General features: G+C 42.9%; 1 protein-coding gene across 1 annotated transcript; it reads right to left on the minus strand.

Moving 5' to 3' along the window:
• Positions 1–16,709: 16,709 nt before the first annotated feature.
• On the minus strand, positions 16,710–18,138 carry B3GALT5 (beta-1,3-galactosyltransferase 5; the record flags this gene model as incomplete). The annotated part of the gene is made up of 2 exons (XM_084290935.1): positions 16,710–17,645; positions 18,046–18,138. 2 exons carry the CDS (start codon positions 18,136–18,138, stop codon positions 16,710–16,712), a joined length of 1,029 nt encoding a protein of 342 aa, XP_084147061.1.
• Positions 18,139–21,187: the final 3,049 nt, after the last annotated feature.

Genomic DNA, 21,187 nt, shown 5'->3' on the forward strand with positions numbered 1-21,187 from the left:
TTGCAGGTTGCTTTGGGTTTTCCGGAGGTATTTTGAAAGCCTGTGTGTTTCCTTGGCTACACGCTTACCTGCAGGGTTGCGTGTAGAGGAGCCTGGCACAGGCAGTTGAGGGGAGGGTCACATTGTGCAACTGGCAGGGGTTTCTCCTTTCTCTCTCACTGCCCTAGCCTCCCACACATACACACGCTAGCTGGTGGCATTTCAGTGTTAGTATTACCTGTGGTATTAACTGAAGCAGCCTGAGCAAAACACCATGAAACAAGTCCAAAAGACAGTGTCGTGTCCTTTTCTAGGAAGTTACCAACCCAGGTGACTCTCTGCAGGTCCAGAGAGCACCCTGGGAGCCAGCACATCCCTAAAGCTGGCAGCCATGGTTTGTAATCCCAATTATAAACTTAGTTGCACCAATATAAACTCAGCAGAGCAAATTGTTATGGAGGAAAACAAATGTGCTAGGACCTTGTGTACAATTCAGTCCAAGATCAGTAAATAACTTGGGGTGACATAAAATGACAAGGGAAAAAGAAGGCAATCCTAGCTTTCAGTTTTACCTTGTACATTTCAAAATGGACTTTCAAAGAAAAATTATCTCTTTGAAACAGAGTATTTTGCCTGATGGTAAATTAAATGTCTGGGGCTAGCCCCAGCCACTTTTTATCTCCGGCAGTGATCTTTTCCTGGTCCACAGGTGCACTGGCGTTTGGTGTTGCTGGCCTTGCCCTGACCTGAGCCTATCCCACACCCAGACCAGAGGAAGGGAAGAGTATCAGCCTGAAGACTTGGCCGCCGACATCCCACCACCAGCCCCACTGAGGCAGGAGCCGGGGACAGGGTTAAACTGTGTTTCCCAGCCACTCCCTCTGCCAAGGCAGCACAGTGCCTGTGGATCGCCTCTCCGGAACGCCAAGAGTTTTTCCACCCGCTTTCCCTTACAGACCGCCAGCATTTAAAGCCACGTTCCCAGCCCTGTGCAAGCCCTCACCTTTTTTTCCTGGAGGAATCCTTCCCCAGGCCCTGGCCTAGCCGCCGCCACCTCTGGCCGGGAGTGCCGACCTCTCCCTGGGCTTGGGCTTCGGTGTGACATTGTCCTTTCGGTAGATAAGGAAAGGGTTGTGTCTTCCCCCCCAGCCTCCTCCCACCCGCCCCAATATGCATATTGTGGTGTTAATATTTAACCGGTCCTGCAGGAGGAAGGGCGTCATGCTGATGGCAGGCTGGCAGCAGAAAGTTGCAGATCGTCCCGACCTGAAAAGCTGGATTGGCGACGACACCTGGTGTCTCAGGAGAGGGCTGCTGGGCTGCCTGGACAGCAGGGCCCAGTGACAGACACGGTGACATTTACTTATCATATTCTGTAGCCACGAGGGTGTGCACTGGTGCTGCGTGCCCTGGCTGGAGCTAGTCCGGCTGTCATAGCAGTGCTTGCAACGTGGCAGGGAGCAGAGGCATGGGGTCCCATCTGGTTGATGGGTCTGGGGACAGAGCTGGAGACAAGACCCATTACATGGGACCAAGGGGACTGGTCCCCAGCCTGCGGCATTGCTGGGGCAGGGAATGATGGCCCCAAGGGCTGAGATGGAGTCCTGGGTGGTGGGGGGACCCCAGGGAGCTGCTGTGGGAGTGTCGTCGGGGACCTGGAGAAATGGGCCCTTCCTGTGAAGTGCAAGTTTATAAACAGGTGGTGAGAAAAATGGACTGTTTTTCCATCTTCTAGTGGGGAAAATAAACAGTCCCCAAGTGATTTGGGTTTTCCTTTTTTATCTTCCCTGCCTTACAGTTTTTGTGGATTTTTTTACACTATGTCAAGAAAATGTTCGTTCGTGTATTTTTATTTGATTCTAAAATATTTTGATTTACTTTGCAGGGTTAAACCAAACCTTTTTCTGCTACATCCATAGTCATTTCTGTTCATCAAAGCTGCAGTGCTGCCTTGTGAGAGATGCTCTTGCAACTGCTGCAGCCTTCTTCTTCCTCTGAGATCTGAACTGCATCCTTCATGTTACACCATCGTTGGCCAGTAAGTTGAATGAATGTGACACATCAGGAGATACTGATACTTCCATCTGACGGGAAGCTTAAATCATAAAGAAGGGACATGATTTTCCTGAGCTCTATTTCCTACTAAGCACAGTAACAGTTCTAGCAAGTTGAAATTAATGCCATGCTGACTCTAAACAAAAAGGTTCACTTCAGCAAAGGGGAGGGCACCGAACATTCTATTTGGGGAATTTTGATCAATTTCCAAAATTAAATTTCAGAAAAAATCACCTTATTAGAAAAACTATCACCTTGACTTGTTAACAAACAAAGAACAAACCTACTGAGACTTTCTGAGCAACTATATGTTTTTTTTTCATTTTGCTTCTTTGCTTTTCCAAACATGCCTCTTTTATCAAGTCTAAAATATTGCACTCTTGTTCAACCAAAAGCCTTAATTTCATAACAGTTTTCTTGAGATACTTTCTATGAATACTGTGATTTCCATCCGAATAGAACTATAATAAGAAAAAGGAAAACGTCAAATAAACAGTTTCCATCTCTGGTTACCCAAGTGGGAAAAGTGCAGAAGGTTAAAATGGATTGACTGGATTTTCAGTTTGGATTAATAAAGATAACTCTTTGTAAAAAAACTTCAGAAAGAATAATTGCTGCTTTTAGAACTTGTACAAAACTATCATTTGGCACTACCAAGAAGAGATTGGCTGTCATCTTTGTATTTGATCTTCAGGCAGATTTAAGCTGCTGTTAGATCACCCTTTAACCTCCCCTCTGCCAGACTAAAGCCCTGTCCCCTCAGCATCTCCTCACCACTACTGTGCTCTCAGTTCCTGGCCACTTGATCTCCTGCTTCTGGACCCTCTCTAGGTTTTCCATGCCCTGCTTGAACTGAGGGACTCGAAGCCATACACTGATTTTCAGATGTGTCTAGTAAGGAGCATAATAGTTTCTATGAACTTTCTGGCAGCTCATCTCTGAATGTGACCTGGTACATGACTTGTCATATTTACAAACAGTAGGTGTTGGTGGCTTGGATTCACCCCTGTGTTCATTTCACTCAGTTCTCCATCAAGATTTCCACCCACTACCACGTATGTGCTACTACTGCAGCCTGTACCTCAAGGTTGTTGCACCTGATGGGCAGAGTTTTGTGCTTCTTCACCTTGGATGTCATGATGTGTCTCCTGGCCCAGTCCTCAAGTTTATCGAGGTTCCTCTGGACATCATGTTGCTGCATCTGTGCTATAACACTAGCTAATCACAGGCTGATCGGCTGTCCCACACTGCAATCTGTCATAGTCTGTAGATTAACCATATCCTTAAGCACCTCTGTGCATAATGATGCATATACCAGCCATCACGTTTTTTCATGAAACTAGGGTATTACCTCACACTGAAAGAGGTAGAAAATTGTCAATTAAGTGTTTTCAAAAGTTCAAATGGGATTGAGATCTACAAAGGGGTATCGATGCTTAGTTGTCACTACATTAGCTACATCCAGCATAGGGTCTTCCGCATCCCTACTGTATTGTGGGGATGTACTGTATTGTAGGCCTAAAAACTCTTTGATGTTTATGTTTCTCTGGGAGGGCAGCATGGCTGTGGATCCTGGAGAAACACTACTTTGTGCCTAAGTATTGGAGGGAATTTTCAAACATAGCATTCCCCCATCTCCTTTTTCTAAAGGGAGGGTTTCTGACTGATTGGACCTTGGAAAACAGCCACAAATGAGCAAACTGGTATTTGCAATGCTCTGGCCCATCTTTGACAGGAGGAGTTGAGCAGTGGTCCCCATTCTATTAATGCTTTATATGTTAGTAACTACCAGCTGACGTGCCTAAGCAGCTAAAGTTGGCCAGACCATGTTGGAGACATGTCCATGGAGCTTGGGCATGCATCTTTATCAGGGTCCATCATTCTTCTCAAAATAGGCAGACTGGTGGATGCAACACATATAAATCTGTATCTGTAGGCAGACTCTGAGTCAGTCTGGACTTACTATATGAGCTTTAGTACTCATGCCACTAGGGCCAACACAGGGGAGGTGAAGATATATTGGCAGCCATTCTGGAAGAGGTGGAGTATGGGGAGAGGGAGGAACTGCCCACAGGACCCTGAGCATTGCCAGATTTCTCCAAACAGGCTCAGCTGTCACAAGCTGGGGACAGCACTGATCTGGGAGGAAGTTTTTGCTTCCAAAGGCCCAGTTGTACCTCAGTGAGGCACTCTCCTGGAAGGCTGGGTGGTCTCAAGACTCACATTTCCCACCTCATGAAAAAATTACCTGATGACTATGGCACAACAGATCACCAGCATGCTCAGGGCAAGTGGTTTTTAGCTCAACATTCCAAGTTCACAGTTCTGCCGGGGCACCTCCATCTACGCAGAAGATAAGGCTTCATCTGTTCAGTACCTCACTGGTTTTCCTGTCCCTTCACACAGCCTGCTGGCCTCAGTTACTGGCATATCATTCCCACCCCCTCAATGTAGATAGGATTAGTTGAAGCCCACAGCAGGAATGGGGCGCTTTGTGGCCTAGAGCATCCACCACGTCTGGTTCTGGATCTGACCTGAGTGGGAGTCATCAGAAAAGCACCTGTCACCTCCACCCACGCACTGCCTGGCTTGGCCTCATCAGCTGAAATCCTCCTGGGTGCATCTGGTGCACAGTGACTGGGTTCAAATGTCCTTTGTTTTCCCTGGGGCTGCTTAGGCAACCAACACATGTATTAGTATTTTATTATTATTTTTCACTGCCCTTGTTAGTTCCTTCCTTACTTTGACTTTTCTAATGAACCATCCTATCATGATGAATGCAGCCATTGGCATTGGTTAGTAGGTGCGTGGGATAAGACATTACGCAGTATGGTAAAGGGTACAAATCCCCAGCCACCAAGAACAAGGTACACATACAAGATTACCCATACTCATGAGTGTTTGAAAGATCAAGTCCTAAGTTTGCCAGCCTGATGCAAATGGAAAATCATTTTGTGAATCATCAGCCTGTGTACCATGTAGATTCCTACCTCCCACTCCAGTTTCTTCTAGACACTTCTTTCCAATTCTCTCTTTTTCTTCTGCCTGTGAGTAGGAAGATTTTTGCCCATTTTTTTCCAACCCTTCCAAAGTCTTTTTTGTACACCATATCATTTCTGCTACAGTTACTCAAATGTGTAAGCTGCTGGAGCAACCCTCAGAAATTTTTTGTTCTGGGGTGTGTTAGCCTGGAACATATGTCTATACAGCCTGCTGTGCCAAGCCACGCTCTGAGTAAAATGGACTTTTTAAGAGTTGCCTAGTGAAGGCTTCTGTCATTGTTACTGTGGCCATAAGTGCAATTTTTTTTTTCCTCACAGGAGAATTGGACAAATTGTCATGACGGGAATTGAAAAGCAGTTAGACTGCTTTCATTTGTAAGTTAATTCTAATAAGCAGGAATACAGTGGGGGAAATCACCAGTCCCTGCACTTCCATGTTGTACATTAGCTTATTTAGCTGAGTCAAAGCAAGTATGATCAGGGAATGGGAGCACTGAAATAAGGAAGAGGCACTTACAACACTAAAGTTGATTTGACATCAGTGCTAGAAGCAGGAATAAAATTCTTAATTTTCCTGTGGAAATTGGCTTGAAAAGCGGTACGAACATTATAAAGATTTTGAGAAATAGCTGTATATTAAGAAATACGTGTTCTTTTCTCTAGTGAAGAATAGGAGAAGTGAAACCTTTAGAAAAGGCTGGCATAGGAGACAAGCTGACTTAGGGACTGAATTATCTGTCTCTTACCTTGATACCTACATGATCCTTCTCTCTAGTAGCTGATCGGGTCAAAGTGATGCTAAGACGTGGCTTTTCCAATTCTGCCACATTTTTGTTTCTTTCTCTATGCTCCTACTCATATTTTTTTCTATTGTTTGCTAAAATATTCTGCCCTCTGTAAAGCGTTTCTCATTCACAACAGTTTTCATTTGTGTTAGTTAGCTATAGCAGTCTAAGTGAGACATACAGATCCCACTCTCCTGCTCTCACAAGCTTTAGTTTTAAATATATTTTTTAATTCATCTGTTAATATATTGAAGACTAACAACAGCTTTAAGCTTTGTTTCTCTATTCTCCTTAATCAGAACACAGATGCACTGGAGGAAAATCTCGTATTTTAAATGAAATGTCAATTTGTAAAAGATGATTTTGTGAGTGAACAGAAGAGAATTACTGGACAGATAACTCAACTATCTGAAAGATAGGGCTGTTTCCTGTGACATCACCTTTGAATAGCTGACGTGCTACAAAATATGGCTGTGTGGGCACTTCCAGAGGAGCTACAATCCTTATGAATACCAGTAACACTACACAGCATGCAGGACACCCCTTAACTGCTGCTAGCCAGCTAAGACACAGGTGTCCATCCTAAACTATTTATCATGGATGTTCTTCTGTAATCACTAAAGATAGGAAACCACTACCAGCTGATACTTCTCCCATCCTGAAACAGGGTTCTAAGTCAGGTAAGATACAGAAGCATAGAATCATAGGATCATTAAGGTTGGAAAAGACCTCCAAGATCATCCGGTCCAACCATCCCTCTACCACCAATGTCACCCACGTCCCTAAGCACCACATCCAACCTTTCTTTGAACACCCTCAGGGGCAGTGATACCACCATCTCCTTGGCAATCTGTCCCAATGCCTGACTGCTCTTTCTGAGAAGAAATTTCCAACCTGAAATAAATCACACTTTGGTGAGATTTTCCTGATTATTTTGACTACAGAATAGTTTGAAAGACTGGATTGGACTGGCTATGCTCTTTTAGAATGCAAAGGTTAGGTGAGACCAATCCCACCAACAGAAGATGTTTCCCATTGATCTGAGGAAGTGGGTTGTTGCACCTTGTCCTACCTCCTTCTCCTTGTCTTATCTGCCTATGAAGGCAGGTCATCTTTGTCTTGACCTAAAGATTCATGAAATGATGCTACCATAATTCTAGGCCTCAGTAAGTCCTCATCACACTAATATAGCTCATCTGATTTTTTTTCAGTTAGTTTTTTTTTCTTCAGAGTTTATTATAAAGACATAACTCAATGAAGAGTTATTTGCTTTGGACCCTTAAGAAGGAGAGCTTTAAAAATAATCTTCTCCCAGATTTTCATGCACAGGAGGCCACACGATTGAATGCTTTATTTGAATTAATATTATTGCAGTTTTTATTTGACCTTAATAAGCCTGCACATCTGCAGTATTTTTTTCCAGTATTTTCCTGGACAGGATTCCTTCTGAAAATCAATCCTCGCTTCCCCTCTGGCAGGTATATTCCTCCTCTCCAGTACTGACATTGGTGATGAGTTGTAGCTGTTAAAATGAAAATGACATAATTTAGGAAACATATTGAAAATATTCAGCATGGAGTCCAGGCAACAATAAGTAAGTAAGAAAGAAAGTTTATCACAGAATGAAAGAAGATGCAGCTTTGGTGCTGTTAGGAGGAGTGTAAATCTGAGAAGGAAATTTTTAGTGCACTCTAATATATGAGTTACCCTAGCAACATTTTCTTCAGCTTCAGAAATGTTTTGTCTCTGGTCCAAACTGTTAGCTTAATTGCTTTGGTTATCATTCAGTTTATTCTAAGGAACTTTTCAATGCACGGTAGCATGCCAAGAAAATGTAAACATCGTTCTGTACACTCATTATAATCACTATTACATTCTTCGTTATTGCTTAGGGTCATGATTTTAGACTCCCTCCTGAGCTTTACATGCACAACAAGAGTCTTCAAGGAGTTTGGGTAAAGTGCATCTCTACCCAGAGCTCCCTTAAACCTAGTACTCTCAATACCTGTTGATAAGTCAGTGCAACTCCAGGCATCACATGAACAGTGCACAAGCCTCATCAGTGATATGCATTCATAAGCACTATGTCCAGGGCTACAAATTCCCCTGGACATTCCTGATAATACCAAGAAAACTACCATGGGGTATGAAATTATACCCTTTTTCTTTCTTTGCTGATATTTTTGCAAGGTTGCCGGTTATGAGAAACATTAATGCTCACTCTTCTGAAAATAGAATATTAATGAATATTCCCTAAGCGACCTACAGGCATGATCCAAGCTGACACTGCAAAGATGAGAGAGCAGATTATCACCATGAAAGTAGGCACTGTACAGGAGGAGCTCTGTCCTTTTTGCATTTTCATGAAATACATCCTTATGACTGACATCTTATTGCTCCTTTTGGGCATTCAGTTAAGATCACAGTGTATAAAAGGCAGCTTTGGTCTTGTGTTTCATTGTGGTTGTTGGTGGTGGTGGTTTTGTTTTTTAATTTGAAATATGTCTCCTATGTATTGTACTTGTGATACAGAGTCTGTGGTTGAAAGCTGCCTTTCACAGTAAGAAAACTTTAGTCCCTGGCAGAGGTTGTTTCAGATACTCAGCTTCTCTTTATGTTTGTGTTCACTGCTATATTTTGGCTTTCTCTTATATGGGAGAAGTAAAATTTATTTTGATATTTAGACATTACCTTTGTAACACTCATATGTAAAATAAGATTCCCCAGAAGCTTAGGGAATTGATGAGCATGGAAAGATCTCGAGAATATGGTAAAGATTTATGTTTTTAGGCTAAAGTTTCCAGTCCCTCTTCTCACCTATCCCATGCACTATTTTTTACAGCAAAGCTGGAGAATGCAGTACTGCTCAGATACATTGGTCTCCAGCAGCAACCCTTCTGCCCCTCAAGGTAAACATGCCAAGCATGCAGGACCTGGCATCAGCATGAGGGGTCAGGACCCCGAAATGGGCTGGGGGCCCAGGTGAGCCCAGCCTTGGTACCTTTGTACATCCTTACCCTGGGCACAGAGGTCTGCTCCTCCAAGTGCTGCTTCTTGGCTGCCTCCCTAGCAGGAGCAAGCTGCATGGCTCATGCACACCACAGCTCACTCCCACTCCTGCCTCCTGGTTCTGCTCCCTCTTTAATTCCCTTGTTGCACCTTTGCTAGCAGAAGCACGTGTAAAAGCTGCAGGTCTCTTTATGTACTGGAGTCAAACATTTACTTACAACCACTGTTCCAGCAATAACAATTAAATTAAACATGAAGGGAATATAGCTGCCTGGAAGATCTACAAGCTGGAGGTGTAAATCACACCACATAACTAATTTATGACATTCTGCGCCTACAGCTGTACGCTGACGTTTTTTAAGTGTAAGGGTGGCTGTGATTTCTAAGTGCTTTTGGCAATGGAAGAATAGGAAACTGACTGCATGTGCCTCTGTCCCTGCACCCAAAGCCATAAAGGAAGCAAGGCCAGGTTAGGTCAAGAGCCAAACACAAGGGATATCACGTAAGTAATTCTGCTGGAGAAATCCAAAGAGGGGACTTGGATTTTTTTATTTATTTTTTTTTTCCACAGAAATAATGAGCTTTCGATTTTGTGAAACATAAGGCAACAGCAAGGGCATTTCTGAAGAGAAATTGTCCAATTACATTTTTCAGTGAAAATGTACTTGAGTAAATTTTTTAAAAGGATAGCCTTAAACCACTGTATTATTAGACTTTGGAGAAAAAACAAACAAACAAACAAACAAAAAAAACCCTATATTTTCTCAGCCAGAGCATGTTCAAAATACAGATCTGTTTTTTTCAGGTTGGATCTCATATGTCCTGCATATCTCTGTCTTGTGACTGAGATGCTTTCCCTCTATGTAGTGTGATACTATCTGTAAATACTTTGGGAAATATATTGTTGGAATGAACTAAAGAAGTTACGGCCACCTACAAACAAACAAGCAAAATATGCCAGAAAGTTAAGCAAGGACAAAAAGATAAATCAAAAGATGCAGGTAGTGAGGAAGAACTTTTCTAGTTGCAATTCCTAGTTCATAACTGCTTGTGTTTGGCAGACAGTCCGACTAGCTTAAGTTATTTGACATTTCTCTTGTAAGTGATAGGGGGGCAGAGCTGTTCTTCCTGATCTGAAGGAGCATGCCAGTCAAGCACAGTCAAACACTGCTGTCTACTGTGACGAAGGCAACGCTGTTTCAGGTCTGTGTTGTTTCTGGACCTGGATCTTCAAAATGGCATAAACTGTGGTTAAAACTGTATTTTTATTATTATTATTTTTTCTACCCTTGTTGTGGGTTTAATAATCTCGTACTTGACATTCTTGTCATTTTGGAAAACAAACAAAAACAAAACAAACAAGCAAAAGCAACAAACAACAACAACAACAACAACAACAAAAACACTCTGTGTTTCAAATCACAGCCTGTTTATAAGATTCTGTTTTAAGCTGCCTTTGACTTAAAGGTGTACCATGTGCAGATTGTTAATGACAAGAGTGTCATGTGGCAGGACTGCATGTGCAATACTTGAGAAAGCATTCCCATTCTTGGTCACTTTGTTTTTCATGGGAATTACATACTTGCCTTAGGAAGAGAAACCAACAACTCTTATTTTAGGATGTGAAAAATAAGTGTTTTAGAGAAAAGAAGAAAATCAATTGTAATTGGAAAAAGAGCAAGCCTCCTGACTTGACTTCATCCCAAAATGTTAATATGTTCACGACTGAAAAAGAAGTGACCACACAAAACTGTGGTAACAAAATATTTTACTAAAATATTATACATTGAATATTTAGCTCAACATTCTCAGGTTCTATGCAAATAATGCAAACATTGTGTTTTATATAAACATTACACAGTATCTTGCACAAATCCGAGAAGAGCAACATCTCTGCCAGATCCATTATAGATGGTTAGCCCTTGTGTTCCACTCAGCTTTTATATAAGGCAAATGTTTGATTGCAAAAGTCTATCCTGTATTCTCAAAATATCTTGGAAGGGTGATACCTCTTCAGTAATGCTGAATCAGACAAGGTATGTGACCAAATCCTTCATGGACATTTTTGAAAATCCTAACCTAAATTAAGAACAGGTTAGTTGATGGGTTCACAGAATCACAGAATCACAGAATTTCTAGGTTGGAAGAGACCTCAAGATCATCGAGTCCAACCTCTGACCTAATGCTAACAATCCCCACTAAACCATATCCCTAAGCTCTACATCTAACCGTCTTTTAAAGACTTCCAGGGATGGTGACTCCACCACTTCCCTGGGCAGCCCGTTCCAATGCCTCACAACCCTTTCGGTAAAGAAGTTCTTCCTAACATCTAACCTAAAACTCCCCTGGCGCAACTTAAGCCCATTCCCCCTCGTCCTGTCACCAGGCATGTGGGAGAATAGACCAACCCCCACCTCACTACAGCCTCCTTTAAGGTATCTGTAGAGAGCAATAAGGTTGCCCCTGAGCCTCCTTAGGGTTAGGATTGTGAAAAGTATATTCATTTTTCTGTATTCAAAAACCAATCTTGCATTGGAAGAAATACATTATGCTGAAGTGCACTTAACCAGCTGTAAGACGCTATAAACTCTGTTGATTTCTACATGCCTTATTACTAAACGAGAAGCACTTAAGTAACTTTTCAGATAAACTTTCCAAAGCTATTCATAAAAAAATATGATTTAATGATCTACTGACCCAAGCAGCATAAAAATGTTAGGATAATGCACATAAGCTTCCAAGAATTTGTCTACGTTCTTTTATTAGCCTATAAAAAAAATAGAAAGATAAGTGTATGCACACTGCAGTATTTTGTTTACCATCCTAGTTACATTTCCAACCTTTTTCTGGCCATCTATCATAGGAAAATATATATATTTTGGCAAAAGGCCACTGAACAGTTTTGATTGTGTTAAAAGTTATGATATGTGGCTGAAGCAGCAAAAACTCATTTTATTTAGCTGATACATGAAAACTGACTATCTTTGTGGCTTTGTTTCAGTAAATAAATTTGCCTTACATGCAATCAGCTACTTCTCTTAAATCACCTTTTACAGCAGTATCTTATATTTTGAATAATTATTCATTTACTATGTTCTGATTTAAAGTAGCCTATTGAACTTTATGAGATTTATGGAATCACTATTGAGCTTTACAAAATCACTTTCTAATTTATGTGAGCATACAGAAAATCATAGGCTAAGGAAAATAATGTGCAGCAACCTAAAGCATTCACTTGGGAAGCTAATTTCTAAAAAGGAGAGGAACAAACTACCTGAATTTGTAACATTTCAGCCTGTATTCATTTGCTTCTTATTGGAGATTTAGTGTTGGTAGGCCAAATGTTTCAGTGAGGCAGGACATTAAATGCTTAACAGCATATATTCAGTGGGGACAAAATGTTTCAAATACAGCAATAAGTAGGCATCTTGCACAGGTTGCTAGAAATTTCAAGTATGCTCCTAGGAAGCAGCATCCAGAATGTGATAGTTTCTTAAAACAGGCCTGGGGACCTTATTTGTTACAGTACAGTACCTTATTAGTACAGTAGCTATGAATTTAGCCCAAAAATATAGGGTTAGCATCTACAAATGTGATTAACATAGACTAGAATCATCTTCCCTGATTCAGCTAAGCAGGAACACTTCTAACTAAATTTAAACCCGTAGTCTATAAGGCTAGCTGAACCTATCTGTCAAGGGTAACATTTCCGTGATGGTACAAGGCCACAAACAGCTAGGGTAAGCCATATTTTAATGCTGTTTAAGAACAGTCATCCTTCAGTAAACAACACAAAATGTCTCCAGAAAGGAGACTTTACCCGTGGCCACCAACTCAGCGAGACAAGACCAGCAGCGGCACTGTCCCAGGAGCCAGGTGCCACTATACTTCTTGGATTTCAACACCTAGTGGAGGTGAAAAAGTAAACTCATCTGTATGTAAACAAAGGGCTGTTCTGCCCACACACATTGATCGGACTGGTCCTGCCTTCTGGGGTAAGGCTGGTGCCAGGCACAGAGGTGGAAGTGAAGCACATGTCATGGTGTGTAAGGGGAGGAGAGACCCACAAGGGACTGAAGGATTATTTCTCTGAGTACCAGAAGAAGCCAGTGTGAGCACCAGGCTTCACTGTGCTGTCCCAGTTTACAGCCCTTCCTGCCCCACAGGAGTGGGAGCTAGGAGAGGCCAGAAAACTTTCCTTTATGATCAGTATTTTTCCATAAGTTAAAATAATAGAGTCACAGAATCACAGGTTTGGGCTGGAAAGGACCTTAAAGATCATCCAGTTCCACCCCCCTTCCATGGGCAGGGACGCCTCCCACCAGACCAGGTTGCCCAAAGCCCTGTCTACCCTGGCCTTGAACACCTCCAGGGATGAGGCATCCACAGCTTCTCTGGGCAGGTTGTGCCAGTGCCTCAAGACCCTCATAGCGAAGAATTTCCCCCTTATATCTAATCTAAATCTCCCCGCTTTTAGTTTAAAGCCATTGTCTCATCCTGTCACTGCACTCCCTGACACAGAGTCCCTCCCAAGCTGTCCTGTAGACCCCCTTTAGGTACTGGAAGGCTGCTGTAAGGCCTCCTCTTCTCCAGGCTGAACAACCCCAGCTCCCTCAGCCTGTCTTCACAGGAGAGGTGCTCCAGGCCTCTGATCATCCTCATGGCCCTCCACTGGACCCACTCCAACAGGCCCATGTCCTTGTGCTGGGGACCCCTAATCTGAATGCAGTAAATCAAGCAGTACAATTGGCAGCTTGCACCTTGGGTACAATGACAATAAGTGGCAAAAAGACTTTTCTGATGTTTACATGGAAAGAATAGAGATTTAAATGCTGTTGCCAGGCTTGTCCAGTCTGACCCTTTGCACATACTGAAGGCAGCAGCACAAGTAGATGTGCTACAGCAGAGCTTTGAGTCCAAGGCCAAATACACCTGCAAATTTGGTATGGGAGGCAGGGAGATGCCATTCAGCCTGGAGCTGGGCTCCTCACTCGCCAGCACAGAGTATGTGCTAGGGGAAGGCAAACACCTCCTTTGCCACCCACCCAACCACCTGGTTAGCCATGTCCCTGTAAACACCATATGCGTGGCTATTTTCTGAATGGGAAACTTAAAATAGAGATTATTCTTCTACACAAAAAAAAAAAAAAAGTCTTTCCTGTATTTTTTCATCATAATCTGTAGACTCAGGTAACTTTACATCAGAAGAAAATGAATAATATAATGTATATTCTATTCTCTACCTTATATTCTCTATATAAATATAATTCTCTTCTTAAATACTTTTCAGGATGGGACATATTTCTGCTGAAAAATATTTATCCTGTTCTTCAAGCACAAGCAAGTGAAAAAGGACAGCTGGACAACGGTCACTAACATGAATAAAAAGAACGGAAAAAATACAAATAAATAAAACTAAAGTAATAAAAGTATTCTATATTAGAATTTATGTATTTGAAAGAGTGTCATAGAAAACCTTGAAAGACCAGAATACCTACGCCACTCCTTGCTCTCTTCATCTCTGGATCTTCCTTGTGAGCCCCTCAAAAAAGACTCAGCAAGGCTCTCAGTTCTTGCTTCTTCACTCATCTTAAATACCGAGTTAGACACCTACCTTTATTTGCACAATCCTTGCCCTGACTGGAAGCATGGGTGGTGTTCACCTGCCCACCACGTTGCTCCCAAGAAGGCCAAATGTGGCCAGGAGCAGCCGCCAAGTGCACTTCCCATTTCTCCTGGCTTTCACCGTGAGGAAGCCACAAGGCTTGGGCTGGAAGGAGAGCCCAGCACTGCCCGGCTGGGCCAGGGTAATGTGGGGATTGGGACCATGGTGTGTTTTGTGGAGCACAGCCTCACTGCTCTGTAGGGAGGGTTCTGCTCTGCCAGCTCCTGGGCCATGTCTGCTTCCCCTCACCAGTCCTAATTCTGACCCCACCTGTCATTGCTATGGCCCACCATTGATCTCACAACCAAACTCACAACCATTATGATCTGGACTCTTGGTTGGGCCTGGCGGTTCTGCTCCCTCACATGTCTGTGTAGGGCTGGACCCTGCCAGCCATGGCAGGGATCTGCTCAGATCCCAGCTCGTTTCTCATAGGGAGCAGCCCCACTCTTGCTGCTCTCTGGAAAATATATTTCATGCACTCCCCAGGCATTAGATCTTTCTTTGCTGGTAAAACTGACCTTTTCTTTGTGTGGATCAAATGAAATAGTACTGAATAACTCATGAATTTATGAACTCCTGCCTCCCTGCCCAAATGTGTTTTCTGCTGCATCTGCTGTAAGGACTCAATTCCTTATCTATGAAACTTACAGACATCCTAGTGATTTCCTGAGTCTTTAGCTGGTAATAAAATAAGAAATGAGCTTCCTAGCCTGAATGTTTACTTGGCCATATTTTCCTACTAGGTCTTGTTTATAAAAGAAAAATCCTGCTGTCTTTTCCACCATACACACCCAGTTCCTCACAGGGAAAACATCTAACTCAGATGTATTATTTAGTTCACTTTAAGGAATCTAGTTTAGCCTTGATAAACCATTTACAGTAGCTTTCAATCAATCAAAGTGAGGCATAAATGTAAATGGCGTCTCCTGGGTCTATTGCAATAGAGAGACCTGGACAGTCTGCACAGACACTCCTCCTGGACACCTGGGAGAGTCCAGTGAAGGGTCACCAAAATGGTGAAGGGGCAGGAGCACCTTTCCTGTGAGGAGAGGCTGAGAGAGCTGGGGCTGTTCAGCCTGGAGAAGGGAAGGCTCAGGGGGATCTCATAAATGTCCATAAATACCTGAAGGGAGAGTGCAAAGAGGAGAGAGCCAGGCCCTTTTCAGTGGTGCCCAGCGCCAGGACAAGAGGCAGCGGGCACAAAGTGGAGCCCAGGAGGCTCCCTCTGAGCAGCAGGCAGCACTTCTGTGCTGTGCCGGTGAGGAGCCCTGGCACAGGCTGCCCAGAGAGCTGTGGGGGCTCCTCCTTGGAGTTACTCAAAACCCAAGTGGTCCTGGGCAACTGGCACTAGGTGGCCCTGTTTGAGCAGATGACTTTCAGAGGACCTTTTCAACCTCAACCGGTCTGTGATTCTGTGATATAGATCCGTCTCTACCATATGATCATTTCAAATGGGTGGCATACACAGGGAAACAAATGCACATTTCATGTCACCTGTTTCATGTGTAGTCTTGCATGTTCACAAGGTGGTCTGCAATACCTAGGGTTATTCCAGGAGTGCTGCATGGGAAAATTCTTCCATCTCTGAAAAAAAATAAATATGTATGTGTAGACTGAAGGAAGTATCCACGCCACTATGCAGTTTTGCCTTTGCAGAGCTCACTGCAAAGGCACAACTGCATAGCTGCGGTTCCCTATGCCAGGATGGGAATGCCCTGACAACAGCAATCACATTTTCTTAAATGCCTGCACAGACGAGTGCAAATGCAGTAATCTATCAAGGGAGACAGAGAAGGTAGTGCAATTTTTTTTCTCTGAATGAAGGAACCTTGATTATTAGTTTTTTTGAGGTTTTTGGTTTTTCTTTTCTTTTGTTTGTTTGTTTGTTTGTTTTCACCATAGATTTGTTCCCAGTCCTGTAGCAGCAAGATTTGGAGAGTTGATCCATGGAGAGGGTAGTTTTGTGTGCCTGCATCTCTTAGAAAAATAAAAATAAAAAATAATTGCTTATGTAGAGAAGGGATGGAAAGATACAGGAGTGAATAGAAGAGAAAGAGGTTACAGTGTTCTGAGGCAGAAATGGAGATTAAAATAATCGTGAAAATTGTCTTTAACATGATGGGTCTAGAATTAACTGGGAGTTTTGCTGGAGTCAAGACCAGCCCTGTAAATTCGGAGCATTTCAGCTTGTTAATTCAATCAGGGAATGTGCTAGAGCACTCCTCCGTGTTCTTCTGTCACTAAGTGATTCCAATAGCTCAGCTGTTCAGATGGTTTTACTTCATGGCACATCACAATTTTCTTAAAGCGAGAAACAGAGAATGTAATCTTTTCTGGAAAAAATGTCTGCTCTGAATGAAGCTCTTCCAGCTGAATGTTTAATTTGGCAAGGCACAGTCCTATGAATACATCCTCCAGTTTGATGAACAAAGTGCTCTCTGAAACATTATAGATCTGACTAGCAACATCAGTGGATAAAACATAGCCAGTTCCTGAACAAAACGGTGGGTAGGTCGTTCCTGGATATTCTTCTATGCTCACGTACCACTTACTCTCTCTCTTCCTTATGGGGTACTCGTGCAGTTTTAAAAAGCCTGTGAAGAATCCTGTGGTCCTATTTTTCCTTAGAAGCAGCTCGGTGAGGTAAAAAACATTGACAAATACATCTGTGTCGGTTTTCATCACAAAGCTGGACTGGTTACAAAACTTGTGAATCCACTCAACTCCCATCATGGTCTTCAAAGTCAGGTTGTAGTATGTGTCTATAAAGTCCTTTTGAATAATGTCTTTGTATTTTTGGCTTTCAGCAGCGATGTCAGCCTGCTGTGTGAGATTCACAGTGGTTCCCAAGAGGAAATACGTCACAAGGCGTTTGCTGGCCACCATTCTCTCCTTCCCCCAGGTTTGCCGGATGACCATCCTGGCATTGATGTGCTGGTATGAAGATGCCACAAGGAGGACAAGAAAAGGTGGGTTCTTCTGGCAATCTGTATCTGGGAGCTGCAAGAAGTTTCCTTGGAATCTTCCATAAATCTGTTTAGGTAGTAAGTAATTCTGTTTTTTTTCACAGAATATACAGAGTTCGGTCAAATTCATGTACGAAAACCAGAAGCTGACACAGCTAACCCCTACAAGGAAAACAAGAATCTTGAGTTTTCTGAAATACATCTGAAAGAAAGAAGAAGGAATGGCATATTAAAAAATATCCAGTTCCTTTCGGTGTTGTATACAAAACCCACTGCATAAAGATTTAAAGCCAGGTCATCTCTAATTAAAAGCTACCTTTTTCAGGGCACTCATCCACACACTTTTTCTCTGAGGATCATTCCTACAAGGCATTCTTCTGGCAATCAAATTCACACTCGTGCTTCTCTGAACCTCCCCCCAAGCCCGTATATCCTCAGAAACCCACACAAGAGGGCTCACTGACACCAGGCCACCCTGACCAACACTTCAGACCTGTCTCACAAGCTAGGCAGTGGGAAAGAGGCAGATATGTGCTCATGCCAGATGAGAGAGAGTAACAGTAACAGGTTTTTTTAAATACCATATTTATCCATTCGTAGGAAAAATGTCTGGGTGTTGAAGCCAGCAAGCCCTGTCCCATTAGCAGACCTAACCAGGCTCCTCCCATCTTCATCTTCTTCGCATCCTGTGGGGCTCTTGCACCAACCCAGAGACTGCTCCTGGTCTTGCAGGTGGAAGGGCCATGAGCTGTTTATTTGACATTGGGTCAGCTGCTTGGGAAAACAACAAACAAAACAGAACAAAACAAAAAACAGTGGGTCAGATTGCCGAGATTTTTCCCCTTTTGCAGAATTCAGGTGACTCAGTAGGGCATGCTGAGGGGAAGAGGGGGTAGTGTGTACGCCCCTATGCTTTTAGATGAAAGAGGTCCCATCAACAACAACACTAATTCGGTCATCCTTGTAACAGATCAATGTGCTACGTAACTGGTTACAAACCTAGTACAAATCGTAAGAGGAACAAAAACAATGGAAGTAAAGCAAAAAAGACCACAGTGCCAAAAAGGATTATATACCTCCATAAATTAACCTGTTGAGGAAAGTCTGATGCCTGAGCTCCGCAGTCCCTGACCCCACCAGCTCCTGTTTCAGAACACCAGGAATTCTCACTGGGGGGAAAAGTTTTCCCTTCCTATCCCCACCCCACCCCTCACCCCCTACCCCCACTCCCTAACAATGAATTTGATCTGGCCTTACATCCAAAAACACACAAAAAAAAAAGAGCTGACAAGCCTCAGAGATGCAGATTTCAGGGAAACTTGATCTCTGCCTTCTGATGAGGACAGTTCTGCCTTGACTCCCCCAAGCCACTCTAGTGCCCTCAAATTGCTCAAATCCAGACACAGCTTATTCCCTTTCCATGCAATGAACAGGTTTTGCATTACAGGCATAAATATATTTTAAAGTCCAGCCAGGTGTGCCTAAGACCAAGTCCAGCTCACCTTACCTGTAAGAATAGTCCCATTAATTTTGAAAGGTATCCACAAAAGCATGAAATGAGCGGAACTGGAGTCCTGGATCCTGATACACCTCCCATAGTGAAATGCATTTCTGTAATGATTCACTAATCATTTTTGAAAATGCAAACAAATTTCACATCTCTTCTACAACTTGTATTGAAAATGTTGTCTTTAAATTGAATATTCCTCAAATCTGTTGTTGTGGGTTTTTTTCATGTATATATAGCTTACTTGGGACTAAATCAAAAGTTGTTTTAACTAAATGTACATGTAAAATTGTGTGAGATTGTAGATAGAAGGAAATGCATATATATGCATATATATGTTTGTATATATGTATATATACATATGCATGTGTGTGTATATGTGTATATATATATACATTATATGTATATATAATGATGTTCTGAGAAAGCCAACAGAACTGCAGAAGGGGTCTACTCCTGTCAGCACCTCTCATGAGGCTGTTCAAGGGTCTGCCATTGCTCTGTAGCAGGACTTTCAGGACATATGCAAACAGAAGCCCTTCAGATAAGCCCTTCCTTTAGTGGAAGCCCATTAAAACGTCTTCATAAATACTCAAGAGCAAGCAACCATAACACACCATGCTCACTTTACCTGATCTCAGCAGAATCAGACAGATGATGGCTTGACTGCAGCTACCTCTCACATCTCTTCTGGGTTTGGTCACTGGTAACACATCTGCAAAAAAAAAAAAAAAAAAGCAAAAAGCTCCTGGGGTGGGTGACTGGCAGAGCAGTCCCCAGCACACATCCTGGCAGGTATCCTGGCAAGTATCCATCCTCCTTTTCAGTCTGCAGATGAAGAAGCATGCTGTCCATAGATGTGTGGGCTATGCAAATGCTTGCATATTTATGTTGATTTTAAAAGGTAGTTGTAAACTTTGAAAGTCAGACGTAATGCAAACATGCAGTATTAGCAGGTCCCTGCCTACTGCCAGTGAGGCACTGGCCTCTGATAAGAAATGTTGACTTCCTGGAGCAAAGTCTCTTCTGACAGCTGGAAATGCTGGCTTTTGTCATAGGTTTAATCATCAAAACAAATACAGACTTATCAACTAGGAACTATTTTATTTTTTTTCAAATGAAATTTCTGCATCGTCCCTCAGACGTATGAGCAGCACATCAGGCATTCACAGTCTGGGGGCTCGCCTTTCGCTGCCTCCCCACCCGTCTGCATCCCATGCTGAGCCCTGGTCTGGGCACTCACCCTGGCTGCAGCAACGTGCCACTGCCCCCAGCCCTGCAGACCCCCACAAGTCCCACACCGGGTACTTCTTCTCTCTTTCCCTCTTGCAGAGGTAGGAAGATTCAAGGGACCATGTAAAATGAGTTATCAGGGAATTAAATCCTGCTGGCACTGGCTCCTGAGCCCCCAGCTCGCCCTCATCCTACCTGTAAACAGCAGGGTTAGCTTAATCGGTGAAGCAGATGCTGTGTCTCCCTCATTTCCTGGGAAAAATGCTATTATATGAAGGATGGGTGGAGAACAATGGCTTCTGTCATGTTTAAACAGCACAATATGGCCACGAGTGCATTTAGCAGTCATCCAGCCTAAAGCTCATTGTTCTACAGCATGGGTTAGGTATGACAAGACACGTAGTTGCTAAATTAAATTTGACTTCCGCTGTATTTCTTCTCCTTTGTCTGCATCTGACAAATAATACAGCCTGTGATTCAAGATTTCCAGCCTGTGAGCAGCTATCGTTATGGAAGACTCCTGGAAATGTTAGTTTGAAGTGAACAATAAGTCTACAGAAGATGGTCTAGAAAACAATGGAGACTTATTAGCATTCAGTCTCTTTTCCATAGGTTATTTTGAAGAGCACCCTAGCATCAAAATAAATCTTTTAGGCTTCATAGAAAATCCTTTTGCATTAAGGTCTATTTGAGGTTTCTCTCTGATCTGAGTCAGAAATTGCAGTTTGTAATTATCTCAAGGCTTTTTCCATCTCCTATTGTTGCAACTGCAAAATATTTTTATGTAGCGTGTTGCTAAAAAATTACCTGCTTTGTGTCCTAGAGAGGGGTTTGTTCACCCATCCTGGCAGGGTGTGTTACATCTCTGGGTGGATCCAGCCAGTTTTGTGCTAAAGCCTGGGACCAGAGCTACGGCAGCCTGCAACTGGGCACTGTCCTGGCACACACCTAAAACAAGCAAAGGAAGGAAAGGAGAAGGTAGC

This window comes from Netta rufina (assembly GCF_964035555.1).
Source record: "Netta rufina genome assembly, chromosome: 1".
In the NCBI taxonomy this organism is placed as follows: Eukaryota; Metazoa; Chordata; class Aves; order Anseriformes; family Anatidae; genus Netta; species Netta rufina.